This window comes from Callorhinchus milii, unplaced genomic scaffold (genome assembly GCF_018977255.1).
Source record: "Callorhinchus milii isolate IMCB2004 unplaced genomic scaffold, IMCB_Cmil_1.0 Scaffold11, whole genome shotgun sequence".
Lineage (NCBI taxonomy): Eukaryota > Metazoa > Chordata > Chondrichthyes > Chimaeriformes > Callorhinchidae > Callorhinchus > Callorhinchus milii.
The window spans coordinates 9,754,843-9,775,275 of NW_024704752.1; the positions used below are offsets into that span (position 1 = coordinate 9,754,843).

The 20,433-nt window shown below is 40.8% G+C and overlaps 2 protein-coding genes across 6 annotated transcripts; one reads left to right on the forward strand and one right to left on the reverse strand.

The window, feature by feature from the left end:
* Positions 1-815: 815 nt before the first annotated feature.
* On the forward strand, positions 816-7,447 carry LOC103184692 (phospholipid scramblase 2). Its single transcript, XM_007902892.2, is given in 8 exon segments — positions 816-1,749; positions 2,758-2,832; positions 3,842-4,034; positions 4,522-4,589; positions 4,592-4,632; positions 5,427-5,526; positions 6,774-6,832; positions 6,923-7,447. Coding segments are annotated over 8 exon segments (1,044 nt in total). The 5' UTR covers positions 816-1,268; the 3' UTR covers positions 6,950-7,447.
* A 656-nt stretch (positions 7,448-8,103) lies between these two features.
* On the reverse strand, positions 8,104-18,376 carry eif4e2 (eukaryotic translation initiation factor 4E family member 2). 5 transcript variants are annotated; one of them, XM_007903134.2, is made up of 8 exons: positions 18,311-18,357; positions 16,828-16,893; positions 16,570-16,684; positions 15,204-15,338; positions 13,013-13,117; positions 10,371-10,523; positions 9,184-9,320; positions 8,104-8,651 (listed from the first exon to the last, which is right to left on the reverse strand). In XM_007903134.2, the coding sequence occupies exons 2-8, from the start codon at positions 16,842-16,844 to the stop codon at positions 8,612-8,614; spliced, it is 702 nt and encodes a 233-aa protein (XP_007901325.1). In that variant the 5' UTR covers positions 16,845-16,893; positions 18,311-18,357; the 3' UTR covers positions 8,104-8,611. The 5 variants fall into 5 exon arrangements, with proteins under 5 accessions (XP_007901325.1, XP_007901259.1, XP_007901376.1 ...); XM_007903068.2 differs by lacking the exon at positions 18,311-18,357 and adding an exon at positions 18,097-18,152; XM_007903185.2 differs by lacking the exon at positions 18,311-18,357 and adding an exon at positions 17,904-18,086.
* Positions 18,377-20,433: the final 2,057 nt, after the last annotated feature.

Sequence of the window (20,433 nt, forward strand, 5' to 3'; positions counted from 1 at the left end):
AGATGTCTCAACGATGTGATAAGATGCTATATCAAGTGCAAGGATTATTATTATTATTATTCTCATCTAATAGCTGTCAGTTAGTGACCTGATGTGCCATTCTGCAGGAAACCCCTTCAAACAATATTTACACCTGAGACAGGTGTATTGTGCCTGGCCAGCTGAAGTCAGGCAGCTGTGTAATACTCGAATCTATTTTTCAGAGATTGCAACTGATGCGGCACCAGATAAACATCTTCTGGGTGTTCAAAGGGACACAGATTCTTAAACCTTGTCTTCATTTGGAAGCTGGTATATCTTCTAAGAACTATGGAAATCTGGCTTCCAAATCAAGACTGAATTCAGGTACTTTCCACAATTCTGCATGATCTTAAATTTTAAGGCAAAATGGTCTTGAATGTTAAGACTGGCCTAGTTTGTTTAAATTGCAGAAAATAGTTAGTTAATATTTAGGCTCACCTTAACATGCTGGGCATTGGTGATTCACACAGAAATACGTGACCCAGGAGCTGTGAGACAGCAGCAATCGGTGGCTAGTAATCCCAGGGCACACAGACATTTACTGTCCTTTGGATAAGACATTAAACGGAGATCCCGTCAGCCTGTTCAGGTGGACGTTAAAGATCCCATGGCACTATTCAAAAAGGAATGGAGTTTCTCCCAGTGCCCTGGCCAAAAATCTCAAATAAAACTGGTCACTCCATGGCTGTTTGTGGGACATCGCTGTGTGCAATTGTTCTGCTGCGTATGCCTACAGTCACTGTAATTCATAGTAAATCTGTGAAGCACTTTGAGATGTCCTTCTGACGTGATAAGGTGCTATACCAAATGCAAATATTATTATTATTCAATTATATTGAACGTGGGTGAACCTCTGGATATACTGAATCCTAAAGTTGGGAAGAGAAAGAAATTTATTTTGTGCTCACTTCTCGAGTTGGTATAACTCTTTAATGTAAGTTTATTTCTTGGAACAAGTTATTTGTGAATTCTAAGAATGTCACAAAACCCATTCTTTCAACGTCAGTCTGTGTTGACAAGTACTGTTAGCTGTGTGTACACTTCCCTATTCTGCAGCCTTGTAAATACAAGTGTCCAGAGGCTATTGTTTCTCACTCCCAAATTTATTTTAATTTATTCCTGGTTCTCTTGTTTTCTCCTTGAAAGCTTGGTTAGGATTGCACAGGCTCTCCTGAGAGAGGAGAATCTTACGGCGCCTGAGTGAATCCTTTATTTAAAAACACAATGAGTAAGATCCGGTGGTTGGGATGGAAACTCCAGTAATCCGATCAAGAGTTTACGAACTTTATTTTTGTAAAAAAAAGTGTGGAGAGGCAGCAGACATGTCTGCAGTGACCACACAGCCTACCCCCTTTGGGGTATTAAAGAGAGAAAAACACATTGAAAGTGTTTGGGGAGAATTTAAGGGTAGGAGAGGTGTAGAACCTGGTGAGCCATTGAATACTATCCAGCTTTCTGCAACTGGAGGGACTGTGACTGAGCCCATTGGGATGTGCTTGGGAAGATCGAAAGAAGTTCTGGAGGAGATGGAATCAGACGGAGATTCAGAGTTGAAAGAACAGAGTTCCAGGGCCCATCTGAAGGAGCTCGGGGGAAGACAATGGGCCGAAGCCTCATATCGACCTCTTCCCCTCTCAACACACCCAGAGGCAGGCCAGCAATTACATGGACTGAGACCTCTCCAGCAGCTCCACCAGCTGTGCATCACTGCAAAGGCTGAGCTCCAAGGTGAGTACATCCTGTTCTTACACCAGTGACTGTGTGAATTGCATGTATATGCCATTAACATCTCTTGTATAGTTGTAGGTTAGAAATTGTAAATTACGGAGGTCATCTTTAGATGACATAGACTTGGAGTGACTCTATTTTAGAAATCTCAGCTCTCACAGATTGGGGTCTAATATACTTGGTAGGAGGTCACTGTTTCGCAGTAAAAGGCAGGCCTTTACAACTAAGCTCTGGCAGGAATATTACTCCAGTTGATGGTAGGGGCTGGAGCCAAATGTTCAGAGAAAGCAACAAATTCACCTTCAGCTACAGAGCACCAGTTTAACCTGCATTGAAGCAGAATATTGACAGGACTGAAGCATGTTCTTTCGTATCTCACTGTTTTGGTAAAAGATTCAGCAAGTCATTTTGCTGCTGGGCATGTTTTATTGCTTCAGGACTAGAAGTATAAAAGGCTGGATTAGAAAAGAGTGATCTCTGGGACCTGACTGCCCACACAGGGCAGTGTGACTTTTATCTCCACAGCAACCATCACTTTAAGTCATTAGAACAAAAGAAACCCCCCGCAAAGATAGAAGTGGACTAAACTTTCACCATCTGAGACACAGAGCTGACTCGCAGCACTCACTGCTCTGCACAAATTCATTTTATTGTTTTGCAAGTTTGAAAGGGGAAAATTCCAATTGGTGTACAATAAAGGCTACTTTGCAGAAAGGAACAAGAGCTAATTGTTTAAATTTCGCCTCTTCTGCTTTTCATGTGATTTATGTGCCGAGCAAGGTGAAGGTTGTTAGTGCTATCATTCCATTTTGAGCACCAATGTCAGCCACTATGTGTTAGATACTGATGAAACCCACCTGCACTGTCACAGATCAAATTCAGCATGTGTTTAGACACACGTTTACATTATCCCTTTAAAACTCCTGGTCGGGTGCAGGATGTGATAAAGACACAGAATAAACCTTTCTACTTGGTCTTTTTTTTTATTATCTTTCATCTCTATTGTAGGACCAACTTGTGATCCTGCCAGATGCTACACCATCACAAACCAGACAGGACGACAATTGTACGTGGCTTCTGAAGGTAAACATTCCTCTCTCTGTCAGGTCAGGTCTTGTTGCCAAAGCCTGATACTATTAACCAGACCTAACCAGCAATAGGAACTTTCATATCAATTGGACTTTCCATTTCTTGATATTGACCACATTACTTTCAATTAATAACAAATATGATCTCCCTCCAATGGCTCAGAGAGTAAATGTGTAGAGGGGCATTAAGTGATACTGATGAGGATTGGTTTTGCTTGCATTGAGTTAACAATGGCAATAGAGACCCTAGTTCCTGGTCTAGGGAAGGGGATAAAGAGGTTCTGCTCCTGATCAGTATTCAGTGACTCTGCTATAAACTATGGGCTAAGGACAGGATTAGGAACATCTGAATGTTCTCACTCTGGTACATTTGGGTGAGGTGCTGGGGAGCCTTGCAATACTTGTCGAATTGTATGCTACCAATGAGATGTGGAGGGAAAGGGAGAATGTTTTCTGGAAGGAAATATAATCCATTAATTAGGGGCTCATTGGCTCCTGCACTGATTCATTCCTGAACAGAAGATGTAGAAAGTCCCGATAGGTCCAAAAATATCTTAAACATAAATCTACTGAAATACTGTATCTCACTTGTGATCTTAAGACCCACCCCATATGAAGTAACAGTCACAGTATGTAAGACTTTTATATCATAGGCATTTATGATAGGCTGGTTATAAACAAGTCCTGTCACACTTCAGTACATCATTTATAACTGTATTCTTTCTAATCAGAAAACCACAAGCATCATGAAATTTAATGTTTCTGTTATCAATCTGTAAAAGTGTTAAATGTCTCCTAGCATTGAAAATTTGAAAATAGATTTTTAAAAAATGTTCATTTGCCTCCTGGCTGTTTGTGGGCTTGGATGTGCACACATTGGCTGCCTAGTTCATCTACAAAATACGCATTATAGTAAATCCTGTGACATGCTTTGAGATGTTTCAACATGATAAGGTGCTAGACCAAATATAAATATTATTATAGGATTTTTTTTTCTCTCTCAGATACCAGCTGCCTGTGCTTGAACCTGTGTGGTCCCGCTCGTTCCTGTTGTATTAAAATCTATAACCACCAATCAGAGGAAGTGCTACACTTCATCAGACCCTTCAGAGTTGATGCTTGTTGCTTTGGGTGCTGTCTAATGGAGATGAGTGTGTTCAACTCCAGGAAGGAATTAATTGGCTCAGTGAAACAAAGGTAAGTGCAGCCTGCTTAATACTTAACCATTTTAATCAATGCAATGATAACTCTTTATAGCAACAACAATCTAATGGCTTCAGTGCAATTACTTTGCAGCAGAAAGGCCTCAAATAAGTATGGTGCTGTATTTCTCCTAACTGGTTTAAATTGCTATATATTCAATAAGGTTATATATTATAGTAACATGAGCTTAGAAGAAACTCGTTCTGATCAGAACATTCAAAGACTCAAAGAAGTTTCAGCAGTTAGGAGATTCAATCTGTCTCGAGGAATCTGACATTAAATTAGGACTTAAATGGGTGCAACAGGGGTTTTACTATTAATGTTATTTCTTTGAATCTGGGTTCAAATTCAGCTGAGTGATAGTAGGAGGTCATGCCTGAAATTAACTTGGTGAGTGCAGATGCACCATGTGAAATTGCCCACAATGTCACAGAAAGTGCCAGGCTCACTCCGTTTAGTATTGCCCTTTGTGTCTCTGCAGGTGGAGCATGTTCACACCCCTCCTTGAGGTTTGTGACCCAGAAGGATGTGGCATTATGAAAATTCATGGTGCTGTTGTCCCTGCAGATGTTCCGCAGATCAGGAATTCCAGGTAGAGTACGTGTACCTATTTCAACTAAGCAAAGGATAAGTAGACTGGGTGAGGTAGGTTCTGATGAAAAGAATAAGAATCATTCTACAGTCGGTCAAAAACTTGCATTCATATAGCTCTCTCCACACTGGGCGGCGATCCAGAGTGCTTAACAATGCTGGAGCCTGATGCCGAGCCAGGGGGAGAGGGAAGGTGATCATAGGCACGGTCGAAGAGGAAGGTCTTCAGGCGCAACCAGAGAGGGCAAGGCGAAGGGATTGAGTGAGGGGTTTATAACATAGTGATTTGGATTCATAAAATCAGATCCAGGTTAATAGTTTGCCTAATGGAGTAGCCTCTGGCCAGAACTTCTTGATCAGCAGGTTGCTGTAGACATCTGTACTGTGTGCAGCAATCCCCTACTAGTGTACTTTTCCAGCAGTTATTGGGATGAGGAGAGGTCCTCTAAGCGCCAGAAAAAAACGATCATTCAATTCATTGATGTTTGTTGGACATTGTGGTGCACAAATTAGCTGCTGTATAACACCTAGATAGTCACTACAATTTACAGAAAATCCTGTAATGTTTTAACATGATATAGTGCTATGTCAAATGAATTATTATAATTGACAGAGATCATGAATTTTTCTCTCACCTGCAATGATTTTTATTTATTATTACTGATATCGCAAGCTTACTCTTGCATTGTGTCGATCTGCAATAAGGTTGATTTGCTGTGTGTGTGCGCTCTCGCATGTATTGTGATCGCAATATATCACCATAATCCTACTACTTGTGTGTGCTCACCACTGAAGGTTACGTCCAGGATTGGCAATAGGTTGGGGCTGATCTGGAAACGATGGCGAGGTTTCAATGCGGAATTTAACATGGATCACGATCACTTTGGTGTGGACTGTAAGCATCTTTTATAAATCTATACCAAACCGCATATAACATTTGTTGTTTATGAATGTACTGCTCTATTTATGATCGTTGCCTCGAGACACTCAGCACATCTTAGAAAGGACAGGACCATTACATCACTGCGTGGAGATTTTCTTAAAATAAAAACCTTGAATATAAAATAAGACAAAAACGTAAAATCCACAAGAACTGTTACAGCTCAGCACGAACGTTCCTTAGCAACCAAGGCAACAACACTGTACTGCAGCCTGGATACTGCAGGGACTGAGCCTTGCTCAGACTTGTTCGTAAGACAACCCTTTTACTGTTACAGTCATTAATCAGGGCATGAGGATACTTAGAGATGTAAAGGGAGGTCCTATTTATTCAGACGTTGACTGACTGGCTCCAGTACAAATATTCTGTTGGTTTTGTGGCTCACTGTTTTCTTGGTAAATCTTGGACAGGAGGATCCCAATTAAATCCAGAAGACAACCATTGAATTCCAGCCAGAAAATGGCCCTGAACTTGACCAAGCTTGCCATCTGTCCATGTGTTGGCTTAGGCAATGCAGTCTTTTGAGTGAGCTACCCATAATTTCTAAAATTTATGCTGATATATTTACTTGCACTGAGGTATATTACACAGAAAGAATATACTGTATAATGATCCTTGCATCCCATCGGGGTTTAGGAGAGTTTGAGGCTAATGTGGATATAAACATCAGCATGGACTAGTTGTGGTCTATGGCCCATTTCTGTGCTGTAACACTGTATGTAATTTACTTCTCAACATGCTTTACTTCACAAGTGACTGTTGATTGTAGACAAGTGTGGTAGCAGTTTTGAGATGAATGACCAGTTTATCGGGAAAATTCTTGGTCAGGACACTGGCAGAAACTCTCTTCTCTCTCGGAATTATCATGGGATCTTTAGTAGGACCTCGGTTTAATTTCTCAGCTGACAATGCAGCACTTTCCAGCACTGAACTCAAGCGTCAGTCTAGACTGAGTTTAAGTCCCAATTAAACTCACAAGTTATTGACCAAGAAGCAAGAATGTGACCAGCTGAGCCAGGCTAATAGATTTGCATGTTGTAGGATATACTAATATGGATATTAGTATGTGTTTTGTGTAGATTGTGTAAGCATTCTGAAATTTTTATGTTAAGGTTCATGTCATAACTGCAGGTGGCATTAAAAATGTCAGATATGTCTTCAAAACTTTTAAGCTCTGATTTTTGTTTTTTTTAAAAATGCAGTTCCAGCCAACATGAACCCTAATGCAAAGGTGCTGTTACTGAGTGCAGCCTTTTTACTGGTAAGTTGCAAATCTAGGCAAACTTTTCTACATGGTTTTCAGGGTTGTTTACTCAGTTAAGTGTGTAAGCATTTCTCTGATCTCTTACAGAACTACATGTTCTTCGAAATGAGCTGAATCTTAAGATATTTCTTCCAATGACCTCAATGATTCAGCAGCTTGACACTAACCATTAAATGATGAAAATTGATAAATTAGGAATTTTATATTGGTATCAATGTATCTTCAGTGTGGAATTTTAAAAACTAAAACAGTATAAATAGCTCCTGTTTGTGGAATGTTTGATAGAAGCTGCTTTAATCATGTTGTAGTATGTTGTAGTAAATATGACATTTGCCAGATAATTCTGGACAGACTTGAGTTAGAAATGATAGAACATGTTTTACTCAACTTGCTGAGTTAATGTTGTAAGCACATGGTTCTTGCCTCATAATAGGAAATAAGTTATCCCAGATACAAATTGTGTGGTACAGTGTACTAAGTTGATCACAGCTGGTACTGCGTGCCTGTGATCCTGAAAGCTGACTTCATTCCTGTTTGTGATAATTATACTGGCATCTTCATTATCTTTGTATGGACAAGCATAGTTAATAAAGTTATTTGTTAAAGTGGCCAGACCAGTGTCGACATCTGAGTTGAATTTTTAATGGTCATAAGTGTTTATAACTTTGTATCTCCATTTAACTGACTTGAGTTCAATCAATGGTCTGTTCAGAGAATGCTGAAATTGAGCACTGTGGGTTAGTGGGGGTAGGGGAAATGAGAACATCAGTTAAAGTTCTCAGTCCTGGATGTAGGTTTGAAATTGTTATGATAAACTCATAATCCCTCCAAAACCAAAAACAATAATAAATTGGTCATTTTCAATCTACGACTGTTTGTGGGACATTGCTGTGCGCAATTGGCTGCCGCGTTCACCCACAAATATACAGTCAATTCACTTTACAGTGTGTTTCTGTGAAGCGCTTTGGGACGTCCTCCCGACGTGAAAAGCGCTATATCAAATGCAAGGATTATTATTATTACACGTGGCCAGCAGGTGAGGAAAATTGATTTTGGATGCACGACTATTTTCCTCCCCACCTTGTTAAATATCCTGCCCACAATTACTCCCTAGACATTAAGAATTACCTTTAAGTAAAATACAAAATGGGCCTTTGGTAACTGTACTCAGGCCCAAATCATCGCCTTCAGGAGTTGTAGCGTTTCTAATGGCTTTTCTCCTTTGTGCATCATTCATTCAAATCCTTTAGTACAACAGAAAAGCTAAGTCAGCCATAAAGTGTTTTTTTATTTGAAAATAGCACCAAGCAAATGGTTTGTTTGCAAAAATATCTGAACATGTACATCTGCAAATAAAAGATGGCTTATAAAATAATAAAGCAGCAGCATTTCCCCATAAGAAGAACCAAACAGGAGTATGGAGATAAAAGGGAAATATAGATGTGAAGATATAAGAAATGAAATTAGGAGAGAATGAGATGGAGTAGCCAAAGGAGACAGGGAACCAATAATTTAAGTGCACCACCAGCAGTACAGCTGTCTTGCTTTAAGCCTTAGGTTCTATATACACAAACATTGACAGGTGTACAGCAGATTTTACCACTAAAAATAACCCAATGGCAAAGAGAAAGTCTCTGAAAGTGAAGTCAGGACTCAAACTGAACGTTGGAAGATGGCTTTCAGTTTTGTTACTCTCTTTAAAAAAAGTGAAGTTTCTTCATGACACAGTGCAAGTACCTTCCTTATGAGCTGAAGTGGAGGGAGTGCACAATGTGCTCACAAGGTGAGTTTTGTATTTCTAAAGCTTGAATTATCTCTGTGAAAGAAACAGAATTATTCAGGAATACATTGTTATTCAATACACCACAAAATCAAACAATATTTCAATTAAATATAGCTAGATAAAATTCTCATTACAGTTGTAAATGTCATTCACAAAATACTTTCTCTTTTGACATTTCTGGGCTACCCATTTAACTAATATATAGAATCCCAGGAATTTGATTCATGGGTGTGTGAGTCTTGCCCCCTCCCCCGAGCTAGAACAAGTTGCCCTAGTAAATTCTTGTCTTTCCTTGACAGGAATTTATTTCACGTCTTGAAGACGTGATAAGGCACTATATCAACTACAAGGATTATTATAATAGGACTTTTCCTTGAGCATTTATCCAATTTCTGGTTAAATAATATTGTTAAGAACTCCGCTTCTAAGTCATTTGTGGTAAGGCATTCCGCATTCTGACAACCACAATACTCACTAAGAATAATTCTAACCACGAAATTCCCTTTGAACTCAATTTAGTACTCACAATTTGATCGTAATTTTTGCCAGCTCTTGGCGTACTCACTTGATACTGTCTGTATGAGTCTTGTACTCCATGATAGTATTGGGTGGTAGGTTCAGAACACGGCGCAATGTGTCCCGGATTCTTGCAGTAGTCGCTTGGTCACTGGCTGTTTTATTCCATATTGAGATGATATCCTCCTATGGTACAAACAGAAATTCGAATTCACTAACTGACGGTGCAGATACAATACTTTACCAAAATGAACAGCAACATTAAAATGGCAAAGTCAACAAAACATCGCTAAAATTTGGAATCTTTTTTCCTGCTGGGGCAAAAACGAAAGCTTCAGGCCAAAGGGTAAATTAAAAGTTTCTTTGCGACAAGAATGCGAGCCACAGCATCGGTACTGCAAAGAGGTCGGATTTTGTCATTTCCTTTTTGCAAAGGTGTCTTTTTTTTCCCTCCAATTGTATCTTCTGTCCATAAACACTTCAATTCTTCAACTTGGATCACTGATATAATGCAGTGCCTCTGATAAGTTTCTTCTCTGTGATGGCATTTAATCTTTATTGTGCCATAACCAGAGTCCAAGTGACTGTCTTCTAAAGCAGAACAACAGCTTTTCTGAGTTCCATACAACAAAACAAACATTTCACATTTAACTCCCTTATTTTGTTACAAATATTTCAAATTAAAAACACAAATCTCTGGTTTCTAGATTTTCTTTAAATGTTGTAGGTACTGAAACAAAGTGCAAATCTCGACAGTACATCAGATTACAAATCATATTACCAATACCTTAAAATGTTACCTTCACCGAGGCATTTTATACTTCAGTGGAATTTGTGCTTTTAGTGACAATGTCTGAGTTTAACAGTAGCAAATGCTGTAAAATGACTCTTAAAATGACAAATCAGGCCTAATTTTTTTTAAATCACAGATCAATTTAAATTAGTCTCAACTGTTCAGATAAAGAAAAGCTTATAACCATTAGAATCTGAATAACCTGGTCTTACATTACAAATAAAACATTTCTTAAATAGGATTTCATAGATCACAAGACATTTTCAGCAACCAAAAACCTTGCAGTATATATCTGCTGTGAACTTGGATTCTAGGTGTGAAACTCTGCACAATTTATTTCTAGAAAGGTGGAATCTGCCCATTGTTAATCTTGTCCTGAATTATTCTGCTGAGAGCCAAACAAGCAAAGTACTTCCTCTTAAGTGCTGAAGCAAGCAACGTACCTGGAACCGAACTGAAACAACTGCCCCACAGACCTCTTCTCCCACCATGAACTGCTCCCCCAGCATTGCTAGAATTAGATTCTCCCAACAGCGTGATGCCAGCCCCTTCCGCAGGCGAATAATCCACTTCCCACCATTCTTGTTTGCTTCATCCTGCAAAGAGTCCAGAAAAAACCCTCAAACCAAAGCCTGGTCTCATCTTCATCCACCTATTTTGACTTGAAAGCTGGTATATAAATGCAATTTGTTGTTGTGTGGCCACACAGCTAGGTAATACTGCCATTTTGTCCCATTCTTGAAGTAAACAAAAGGGTATTAGGATTTAACACTGAGTTTAAAAAATGTTTACATTGATGCCTTGATTTGCAATTATTTATTCTAAATTGGAGGACAGGGATTTTGACTGTCCTTGAGAATGGGAACGGCTGTCGTGTACCATACTCTATGAATAGCTGAACATTCAGACAGTGAAGATTCAAGTTACAGAATGTTCCTGCCATTAGGGAGAGGAAGAGGTAAGATTTACAGTCTGCACCTGCTATCCCACTTCAGAGTCAAAGCATGGGCATTTCCGAATGGTAAAAATAGGGAGGAAATTGATGAAAGCAGCCGCAAGCTATTGACAGGCGGCCAGAGGTCAGAATGGACCCCCAGCCCTATCATAGGCCCTGTCAAACAGCCAGCAGGTGCAGCCATGTGACAAGTCTGCCATTAAGTAGTAGATTCAAAACAGCGCCTTCACACTGGATACATGAGAGATGGACTCGAAGGTAGCTGATGCTCATGGGATTGTAGCCTTGCCTGGGATAACGAGAGGAGGAAATCAAAAAAAGAACAAAAACATATGGAAAGAATTCAGAGGCAGCATTGCAGCAATCTTCATCAAAACAAACATATTGTACTGTAGCAGCCCAAGATTTACTATCCTCCTCCCAGTTAGCTTTTTTTAATATAAATAGTGACCTCGGGAGCAGAGTTATTACTTTCCATTGTTTTGAGGTGTACCGTAAGCGGCTGTGACAATGCCACTGTCTGTCTATTCCAATCTCTCTACATAAGCATTAAAATAAATACAACCACACAAACACAAAATGGCTAAAATAAAGTTAAACTATGAAAACTCCTAAAATCTACCTCACCATCTTAGGCTTGTGCTTCTTCACAGCCAAACACAGTCATCAAATCACTATGTGCAACTGCACAATGCACATCAATCCGAGGGATTCCTTCCATTTCTATTGCGCTTTAAATCAATGGAAATACTTCTGTCAAAATAAAGTCCCATGCCTTTAAATAACGAATGGACTCAATTGCATAATAGGCAAGAAACAAATACCAGTATGACATTTTAGCTGATATTTTAGCTGCTGTTTTTGTTTAAACTTTCCTTTCTTAAAATAAATGACTTCTGTCCATCCAAACCAAACATGTTTTGTTGAGGATATCAATAACAAAGTAACATATCAATTCACTCACCTACTTTACAAAAGACTCTGCACAATGTTTTTTTCATTATGTCAAGCAAGTGCCAGATGATGAAAAACAGAATCAAGAGTATCTCATGCACTTCACAAAACATAAACATATCTAAACAGGAAGCTGTTTGGCGGTTTAACACAGCTGAGTATTTATTTAAATTTAAATAAACCAGATGAACAGTGATTTCTCAAACTGTTCGTGTAACTATCTACTGTAATTAGCAGGTACAACTTAGATTAGGGATAATTTAATAAGCCAACAGGATGGTCATTGTCTCACTCATTGAGAGGGGTAAAGGTTTAAAAGCTAATGGGTTGATACATGTCACTTAAAATGTAAACATGCATGCAATTGGTATCATTCTCTAATCATTAATCTTATTCCTAACAAATCTGCTTCTTGCGAAGTGGTTTCTATTCAAGGCTGAGTTTCTATTCACTGTACTTTTCACTGTAGAGAAATGAAAAAGAAGCGAACAAAATATAGTAATACTAAAGTGAATAATTATTATGCATGGGCAAGAAAACATGCAAAATCAAGTCTTGAAAAGAGACATTCAGGATTTATGTGTTGTTTCTGTAGCTCAGTGGTTAGAGCACTCGCTTTGCAAGTGAGAGACCTGAGTTCAATTCCAGGCAGGGGGAAACCTTGGGCAAGTTTCCTTACTCCACACAGAGCCTAATAATAATCCCTCCAAAACCCAAAACAATAATAAATTGGTCATTTTCAATCTACGACTGTTTGTGGGACATTGCTGTGCGCAATTAGCTGCTGCGTTCGCCCACAAATATACAGTCAATTCACTTTACAGTGTGTTCTGTGAAGCGCTTTGGGACGTCATCCCGACGTGAAAAGCGCTATATCAAATGCAAGGATTATTATTATTGTTTTGGACTCATTTCCTTGTGTCTGATTCCCTTATGAATCTAAATTGGCCCAAGATGCAAACCTGGAGCTGAGTCTGGGTAAATTTGGAGGATTTGGAGTGTATCAAACAGACGTTGGACTGTCCACAATTAAATGTAAACCTTTTGTAAAATGAATGCGCAAAAGATGTGATCCTGAAATAAAGAGAATGTTACTTGAATAGCAGGGCCACACAGGAAAACTCTAGGCAAGACTATATATTTGTTCAGTTCTCCCCTCCAAACATAGCAACTCACCTCCCACATTGGTTTGATGCCATCCTTGAAAAGATGAAAATCACTGTGGCCAGTCAAGTCGCCAGGTCGAACTAAGTGACTATAAAACCTCCAGAATTGTTCAACCTGAAAATAAATCAAACATTGATGGTGAAATTCACATACAGGTGATTTTCAGATATTTAACTATTTGCTATTTCAGGTTGCTATTACAACTTACAAAAACATTTACAACTTTAACCAACCCATGCTTTTGTTCTCATTTTTAAAAAAATGCACTTAAACTATGGTGTCCTTTGCGGTTTAATGGTGTTTATTTTGTGCTTATTGTGCACACTAATCTTTTGCCAGGTAGTATTTTAACTAAGGCACAATATTCACTGGTAGGTAGCACCACAGAAATATACCAACACATCACTGCATGGTATACAATTCCACGACTGTCATTCTACATTGTAAGTTTCTGGTCAGAGTGATCTGGGAGATCTAGCCTTGGCCCTAGGATCACAAACAATGATTTGATTATCGGCAGAAATTATTGAAAGGGCGATGGGAGGTAGTTCAAATAATAAAAGATTGACAATTTCTGTGTAAAAAGGTTAAAAACACAATGATGAAATCAAGTGCACTTAGAATCACTTTGGAGGATCTTAGAAGCTATCTAAGCAGAGGTTACTCATTTAACAGTTTGACTGTTGATTTAGCCTTTTAAGGCTGTGTTTTCTGCACCATGGCTTTACTAGCATCAAGCACCAAACCTGAAAAGTTGTTCTCTGAGATGCAAGTCTTTACTAATTAGAAACATAGCAGAATGGTTCGAAAGGACACACTGAAAATGTGCTACTTACAATATGTATTTATTACGACAACTTGACCTCAGGAAAACTAAAAGGACACACAGACATTCTGTAATACTCTGCTAGACTCTTAAGTCAGGAGACAAGCTGTACTCCTATTAAATACAAGACTATGTCTAAACCATTTTTTAAAAAAACTTTTAATATATTTTGGCATCTCTATTGCATAATGACATCCACACTATTAATAGGACTAGAGTGAGATGAACAAACTGTTTATTGTTTCGTAGTTAATCGCAGATGACCCCAACAACCCAAGATAATCCTGGGAGAAATATCATCACTGTGAAGATAAATTCCTTACAGATGCATATTCAATTCTCTTTTAAGTTTAATTCAAATCAAGTTGTGCAGAGCACTGTATATGTTGCAATGACGCCCCACAGTGGCTTGCAAAGTCATTGTAACTCAACTTGCAAAGTATAAAGCTTTTTCTGATTAGTATAAGCAGAAATAATTCTATAAGTATTCTCTCCCTTTTTGAAAAATTGTCATTATTCTTACAAACGTTTACAAAGAACAGCAAGGAAACAGACCAATTGGCCGAACCAGCCCATGCCAGTGTTTATACTCCACATGAAATATGGAGTATATCATCACTGTGAAGATAAATTCCTTACAGATACATATTCAATTCTTTTTTAAGTTTAATTCAAATCAAGTTGTGCAGGGCACTGTATATGTTGCAATGACGCCCCACAGTGGCTTCGCTCCTTACTCCCTCCAAGTCACATCCGTTCACATATCCCTTATGTGAAAGTCTAACTTCTCCTCCTTCTTGACAGCCATTCACCTGCATGGTCTCCATTAAATAAAGAATGTGATTAACAAAGCTGCAGATATCTCCACCACTGCTGGCACTATTCTTGTCACCATTGTGGAAGTACAAGAGGTTCTGCAGTGGTTAAGGTTCAGAACCAATCGATGATAGTAACAATTAGCACTGTAAAGCTCACGTCAAACCTTTCAGGCAGCCCTGTGATTCTAGCTCTTCTAATCTTTGTGAAAAATTCTACTGCTCATTCAGTGAGAATTCGGTTATTAAACTCATAAGCTAAAGTTTTAAACACATTTTGCCTGAAGTATTTTGCCTTTGAAAACAGTAAACATTGTTGACTAAAAATCTCCTGGGACAATCTGGCATTTTGTGAGTTAACTCGTGCCTCAAATATCTACGTTACAAAATGTCAGGTTTATACAAAAGATCTGCTGTTTACACTGTAGCTTTAAGCAAATAACTTTGCTGTGTGCAAATTGGTTGTCATCTTAGCCTACAAATACACAGTCATGACACTTGACTGCAATTACCTGGGAAGCACATATAAAATGCAAGGATTATTATTATAAAGGCTTACAGAGGCAAAGGTTCCAATCTGTTTAACATTCTGTTCATAACTCTGCGAACTGGTGGGGCGGCCTGGAGTCCGCCTGGAGTACCAAAATGTGTAGTTGTACTGGAACGGGTGTTCTCCTGGGCCAGGGACCACAGCCTGTATAAAATAGAAACAGTCCACTGAATTTATATTGAACATAATAAGAGGAATAGGCCATTCAGCCTATCAAGGCTGTTCTGCCAGTTATTAGATCACGGCAGATCTTTTAATCCAATTTCCCCGACTTAACCACGTTAAAGAACAGCAGATTATATAATTAGACTGAAGTGCAGTTTCAAGTTAACAAGCCTTGAGATTTTCCTATCAGTATAATTGACATGTTTAACTCCCAGCTAAAGATTTGTTAGATAAGGGTTTTAGAAGAACTACTGGGGTGATGGAACACCCCAGTAGTTTCACAAGTGTTTCACAATGAACACAGGGTAAAGGATTGCACTGACATTCTGAAATCTGTTGATTTACCTTTGGTGCAGACAAAAGATAGTAGAAACTTTTCTCAGGATATCAAATGGGTTGCAGACTGTCTGGGGAAGAAACAGCCTAGATAGGGCAAATGGTCTTCTCCTACCATACTTCATCTTTGCCTTTTAGCCTCTTAAAGTAAAAATATAGAAATGCAGCAAACACACCTCTAGTGACATTGTATTTTAAAAGACAACACATATAATGGGTGTACAAGATTTAGAAAATAATGAATGTGAATGGTTTGCCTCTATTGATTAGTAGATGAATGGAGTCAAGACATTTCCGTGATACCTGTTCTGAATTTAGTTTTCATTTGTTTCTATGGCCTCTACTCCCATGCCCAATGTAATAATCTGGTTTTACCTTACCTACGTCAATAAATAATTTCATACACAAGAGGATACCCCTTAACCTGCAATTATTCCTTTCATCTCTGATGTGGAAGTAAAGTCTACCTGCAATGTCAGCAATATTTTCTTTTAAATTGCACGCAATGTTACTGCATGCAATTGCTTTGCATAAGCAATGATTCTTCCTGAACGGTTCAAGGTGGAGATCTGATCCAGACAAGTAAATAACTAGTGAGAGAGCGAGGGAAAGACCTGCACAAACATGCATACACAGATAGAAAGAGAGGGAGAGGTATACATACTGTTTTAATATTCACAATGCAACTGATCCCAATTATTGCGAACATCAGGCTCTCTACTTCAGATTCCCTCTTCTTAACTGCTATCCTTCCAGTCTGCTCCCCTTTTTGGTTCGGTAACACTTCATTTAATTTAGTTTCTCTTTTTATTGTACTGTGCCTGCTTTATCATGCAATAAACAACCCCTATTAATGATTCAGAACTCATCTCACCTTCCTTTTGATGCTATTCTGGCTCTTCTCTTTGTCTGATTTTTCCTTCTCACTCTCTTTCTGTGTGTGGTTATCTTCATTCTGATCTTGGTCTCCACTATCATCATCTTTCAATCTACAATTCAGGAGACTAATTGGTAAGTGTCGACACTGAGATAGAAATCACTGGATAAAATAACACTGTAAGAAATTCCTTTTGAATTTTTTTAAAAATGCAGAATTTTCAGTAAAAATAACAACAATCAATCGGTAACACACCTCCTTTTTAGTGGCATATCAGGCACACAAAGCTGCAGCCAGACAGCAGTTATAAATCACAGGATACTGTCAACAGTAAGGAGTATTTGTCAAATAAAATCCATTCTTTGTATGTCAACATAGTCACAAAATACATTCACTCCACTTTATTGTAAATCCTATATATATTGTACTGAAGCACTTTGAAGCATTCTCCTGCCATGAAAGGAGCTATATCAAATGTAAGGATTAAATATTTTATGCATTTTATGCAAATATTGTGTTTAGAAGTTGTTGCGAAGGCATTTTAAAGGAGTAAACGCAATATCGTTAAAGCATTTTTTCCTGCAATTACCCCCAAGATTGAACATGGTGCAAACGAGAAGACTGCAACTCACTGAAATATTTGATATTGTAACAATGAGAAACGGGAGGCTATTGATGTTATAGTAAACAACAGTTTGTGTCATAGCTAACACCAATTCATGAATTTGCATAAAGTGAAAAATTGATTTGAATGAACAAGAAAATACTGGCCCAAATTTTCGTAAAGGTTATTCTTTGAGAGAAGGCCATTCAGCCTTTGAAGCTCATCGTTTCTCAAGTGCAGTATATTGACTGCTGCGTCCGGGAAAATAAGAAAAAAACCACTTATAAACTATTAGGGAATAGGAGCTCCTCAAAGTACTTCACTTCACATTGATGTTACTTTATTACAAACTGCGGCTGGAAAAAAAGCCAAACCTTTTACAAACATTTACCACGGCACAAAGGCAATGATAAACAAAGAGAACATGACGGTGGGCTGAACAGTCAAATCAGTTGAATTTAATTCCCCAGAAGTTGTAATCACACGGCACAGTGTTTACGTCAGTCCCACATCCGGATGAGATCCCCCAGTCCCACCCCCCAAAAACATACAGTCAATCCACTTTACAGTACATTCGTGCGAAGCGCTTTTGCGACGTCTCAACGACGTGATCGGGCGCTACACCAAACGCGCGGACGACGACGACGGCGGCGGCGGTGGCGGCGATTACTATTATATCCGCACCCCAAGTGCCTGACGATCGTCGTCTCGCCCCCAAAAAACGTACCGCCAATTCACTTTGGGGCGTAACCCCTGAAAGCGCTTCGAGAACGTCTCGAAGACGTGATGAGGCGCTGCACCAACTGCGAGGATTACTATATATTTATCAGTAGTGTATATATATATATATATGTATATGTGTAGATATAAAACATCCTACACCCCGAGTCCCAATGTACCCCAACAGCCCCCCCTCACACCTGGATTGCCCCCTCCTACCCCCAGCCCCGGGCTCTGACAGGCTCTCGCTGGGCCGGGACCGGGACGGTTTATTTGCGATTCTTCTGCCAGAAGCGACCGACCGACCGCCCGACGGAGGGAGGGAGGGACCTGCCCCCCCAGGACAGAGCCGAGGGGAGGAGCGCGGCCCCTGTGGGGCCCAAACCCCCACAGCGGCCCCCGGGAGGGACTCACGCGTCGAACTTGTTGTTCATGGCGGCGGCCTGGACTCGCAGACCTGCGCGCGCAGCGGCCTCCCCCCCCCCGGGGGGTGGGGGAGGGAGGGAGGGGCGCGTGGGGTGACGTCTCCCGCGCGTCAGCCGTGCGTCGATTCCATGGCAACCGCTGTCAACAAACAGCCCCGGAGGCGGAGCACTCCCGACCCCACTGCGGTCTGCGCCGGTGGCCGCGGTCATGAGGATAATAATAATAATAATAATAATCCTTGCATTTGATATAGCGCTTTTCACGTCGGGAGGACGTCCCAAAGCGCTTCACAGAACACACTGTAAAGTGAATTGACTGTATAATTGTGGGCGAACGCGGCAGCCAATTGCGCACAGCAATGTCCCACAAACAGTCGTGGATTGAAAATGACCAATTTTTTATTGTTTTTTAGTTTTTTGGAGGGACTATTATTAGGCTCTGTGTGGAGTAAGGAAACTTGCCCAAGGTTTGGCCCTCTGCCTGGAATTGAACTCAGGTCTCTCACTTGCAAAGCGAGTGCTCTAACCACTGAGCTACAGGACTCCACAAGGTTGAAAAGGAAGGACGAACTTGAAAAGGGGAAGAGAGGGGGGGCGAGGCGGGGGGGACTGAGGGAGTTGTGTAAACTTTGTTACACAACTTTGTTACACAACTGTGACGTGTATAGGGAATGTCACCCCAGCCTGGAGATCACCGCCGCTCCCCCACCCTCACCCCATCACACTGCTCGCACGGGAAGCAGTCACTGGTTACAGGCTCGCCCGGCCTGGCTCCTCAGCAACCCTTGGGAGTCACAAAGTTGATATCTCCCCCTCGGCTCCTGTTAACCCCAAGCCAAGGCCCTAACGGGGCGGGTGGTCCGAGCTGGACAAGCGGTGGGAAAGCTGTCAGACAGCAATATCAATGGCAAACTGTGTAGCTTAGTTCTTATTGACGATAATAACGTCACATTACGGCAACAGCTCCTTTCACATCAGGACAATGACTCAAACTCTTCACAGGATTCACCGTGAAGTGTAGTGACTGTGAGTTTAGTGGGCAAATACTGCACAATGTCTCGCAAACAGCCGTGCAGCGAGCGAGTGAATGAGCGATTTTATCTGGGGTTTGTCGACCGGGAGAGAGAAACTCCCTTCTCTATTCGCTCAACACCGCGGGAGATCTTTAACATCTGTCCAAACAGGCAAACGGGGCCTCGGCTTAACTTCTCACCTTAATGAGGCACCTCCAGTAATGCAGCGTCTGCCCAGCACTGCACTGGAGCGTCAGCTTAGACTATATACAGCAGCAAATGATGGTCATCCCTCACGTTTGATGCAGCGCCTCGTCACGCCTTCGAGACGTCTCAAAGTGCTTCACCGCAACCCGCTATCAAGTGCATCCGCTGTATATTTCGTCAGCGAAACGCGGCAGCCAATCGCCACAGCAGGGTCCCCCCCACCCTTCGCCGCCGAAATGGCATCTATAGAGCGCCTTTGGGACGTCCCAAAGCGCTGCCCCGAGCGTGGGGGAGGGCGGGGTGTAGGGGTGAGGGAAGGCAGAGGGGTGGTGGTGGGGGGGGGGGGGGGGAGACCAAAGGCACGGTTGAAGAGAAGCGTTTTGAGACCGGCCTTGAAGGAGGCGAGGGAGGAAGCGAGGGGAAGGGACCGTGGGATGGAGTTCCAGAGTGTGGGGGCAGAGAGGCTGAAAGCCCGACCACCGGTGGTAGGGCGGGTCAGGCGGGAGACATGGAGCAGATCAGAACCTGCTGAATGGAGAGAACGGGCAGGTCGGTCCCACAAATAGTTGGGGTTTGAAGCGACCAAATTATTATTTTTTTTTAAGGGTTTATTACCCCTGGAAAAGCGATACGCCAATCAACTAATACCCTGGTTCCAACTTACTGCTGGTTGAGCAGAGGCCTGTGAAGTAAGGAAACTTGCCTAACGTTTCATCCTGCCCGGGAATCAAACCCAGGTCCTCTCACTGGCGAGGCGAGCGCTCTAACCACTAAGCTACAGGACTGCACAGATTGAGAAGTTCATCAAAAATGTATTTGTTCAGATGGTTCAGTTACAATATTCAAAAAGACAAGGGAGTCACAGCGAACAACCTTCAATATAACTGGTTCA

Excerpts from the sequence above, each read along its gene's own strand:
- eif4e2 (XM_007903032.2), bottom strand. The coding sequence starts at position 18,330 with ATGAACAACAAGTTCGACGC. Across the intron at positions 16,685-18,310 it reads ATGAACAACAAGTTCGACGC|ATTGAAAGATGATGATAGTG; the intron begins GTGAGTCCCTCC and ends CCTGAATTGTAG. Across the intron at positions 15,339-16,569 it reads AGAATAGCATCAAAAGGAAG|GCTGTGGTCCCTGGCCCAGG; the intron begins GTGAGATGAGTT and ends TATTTTATACAG.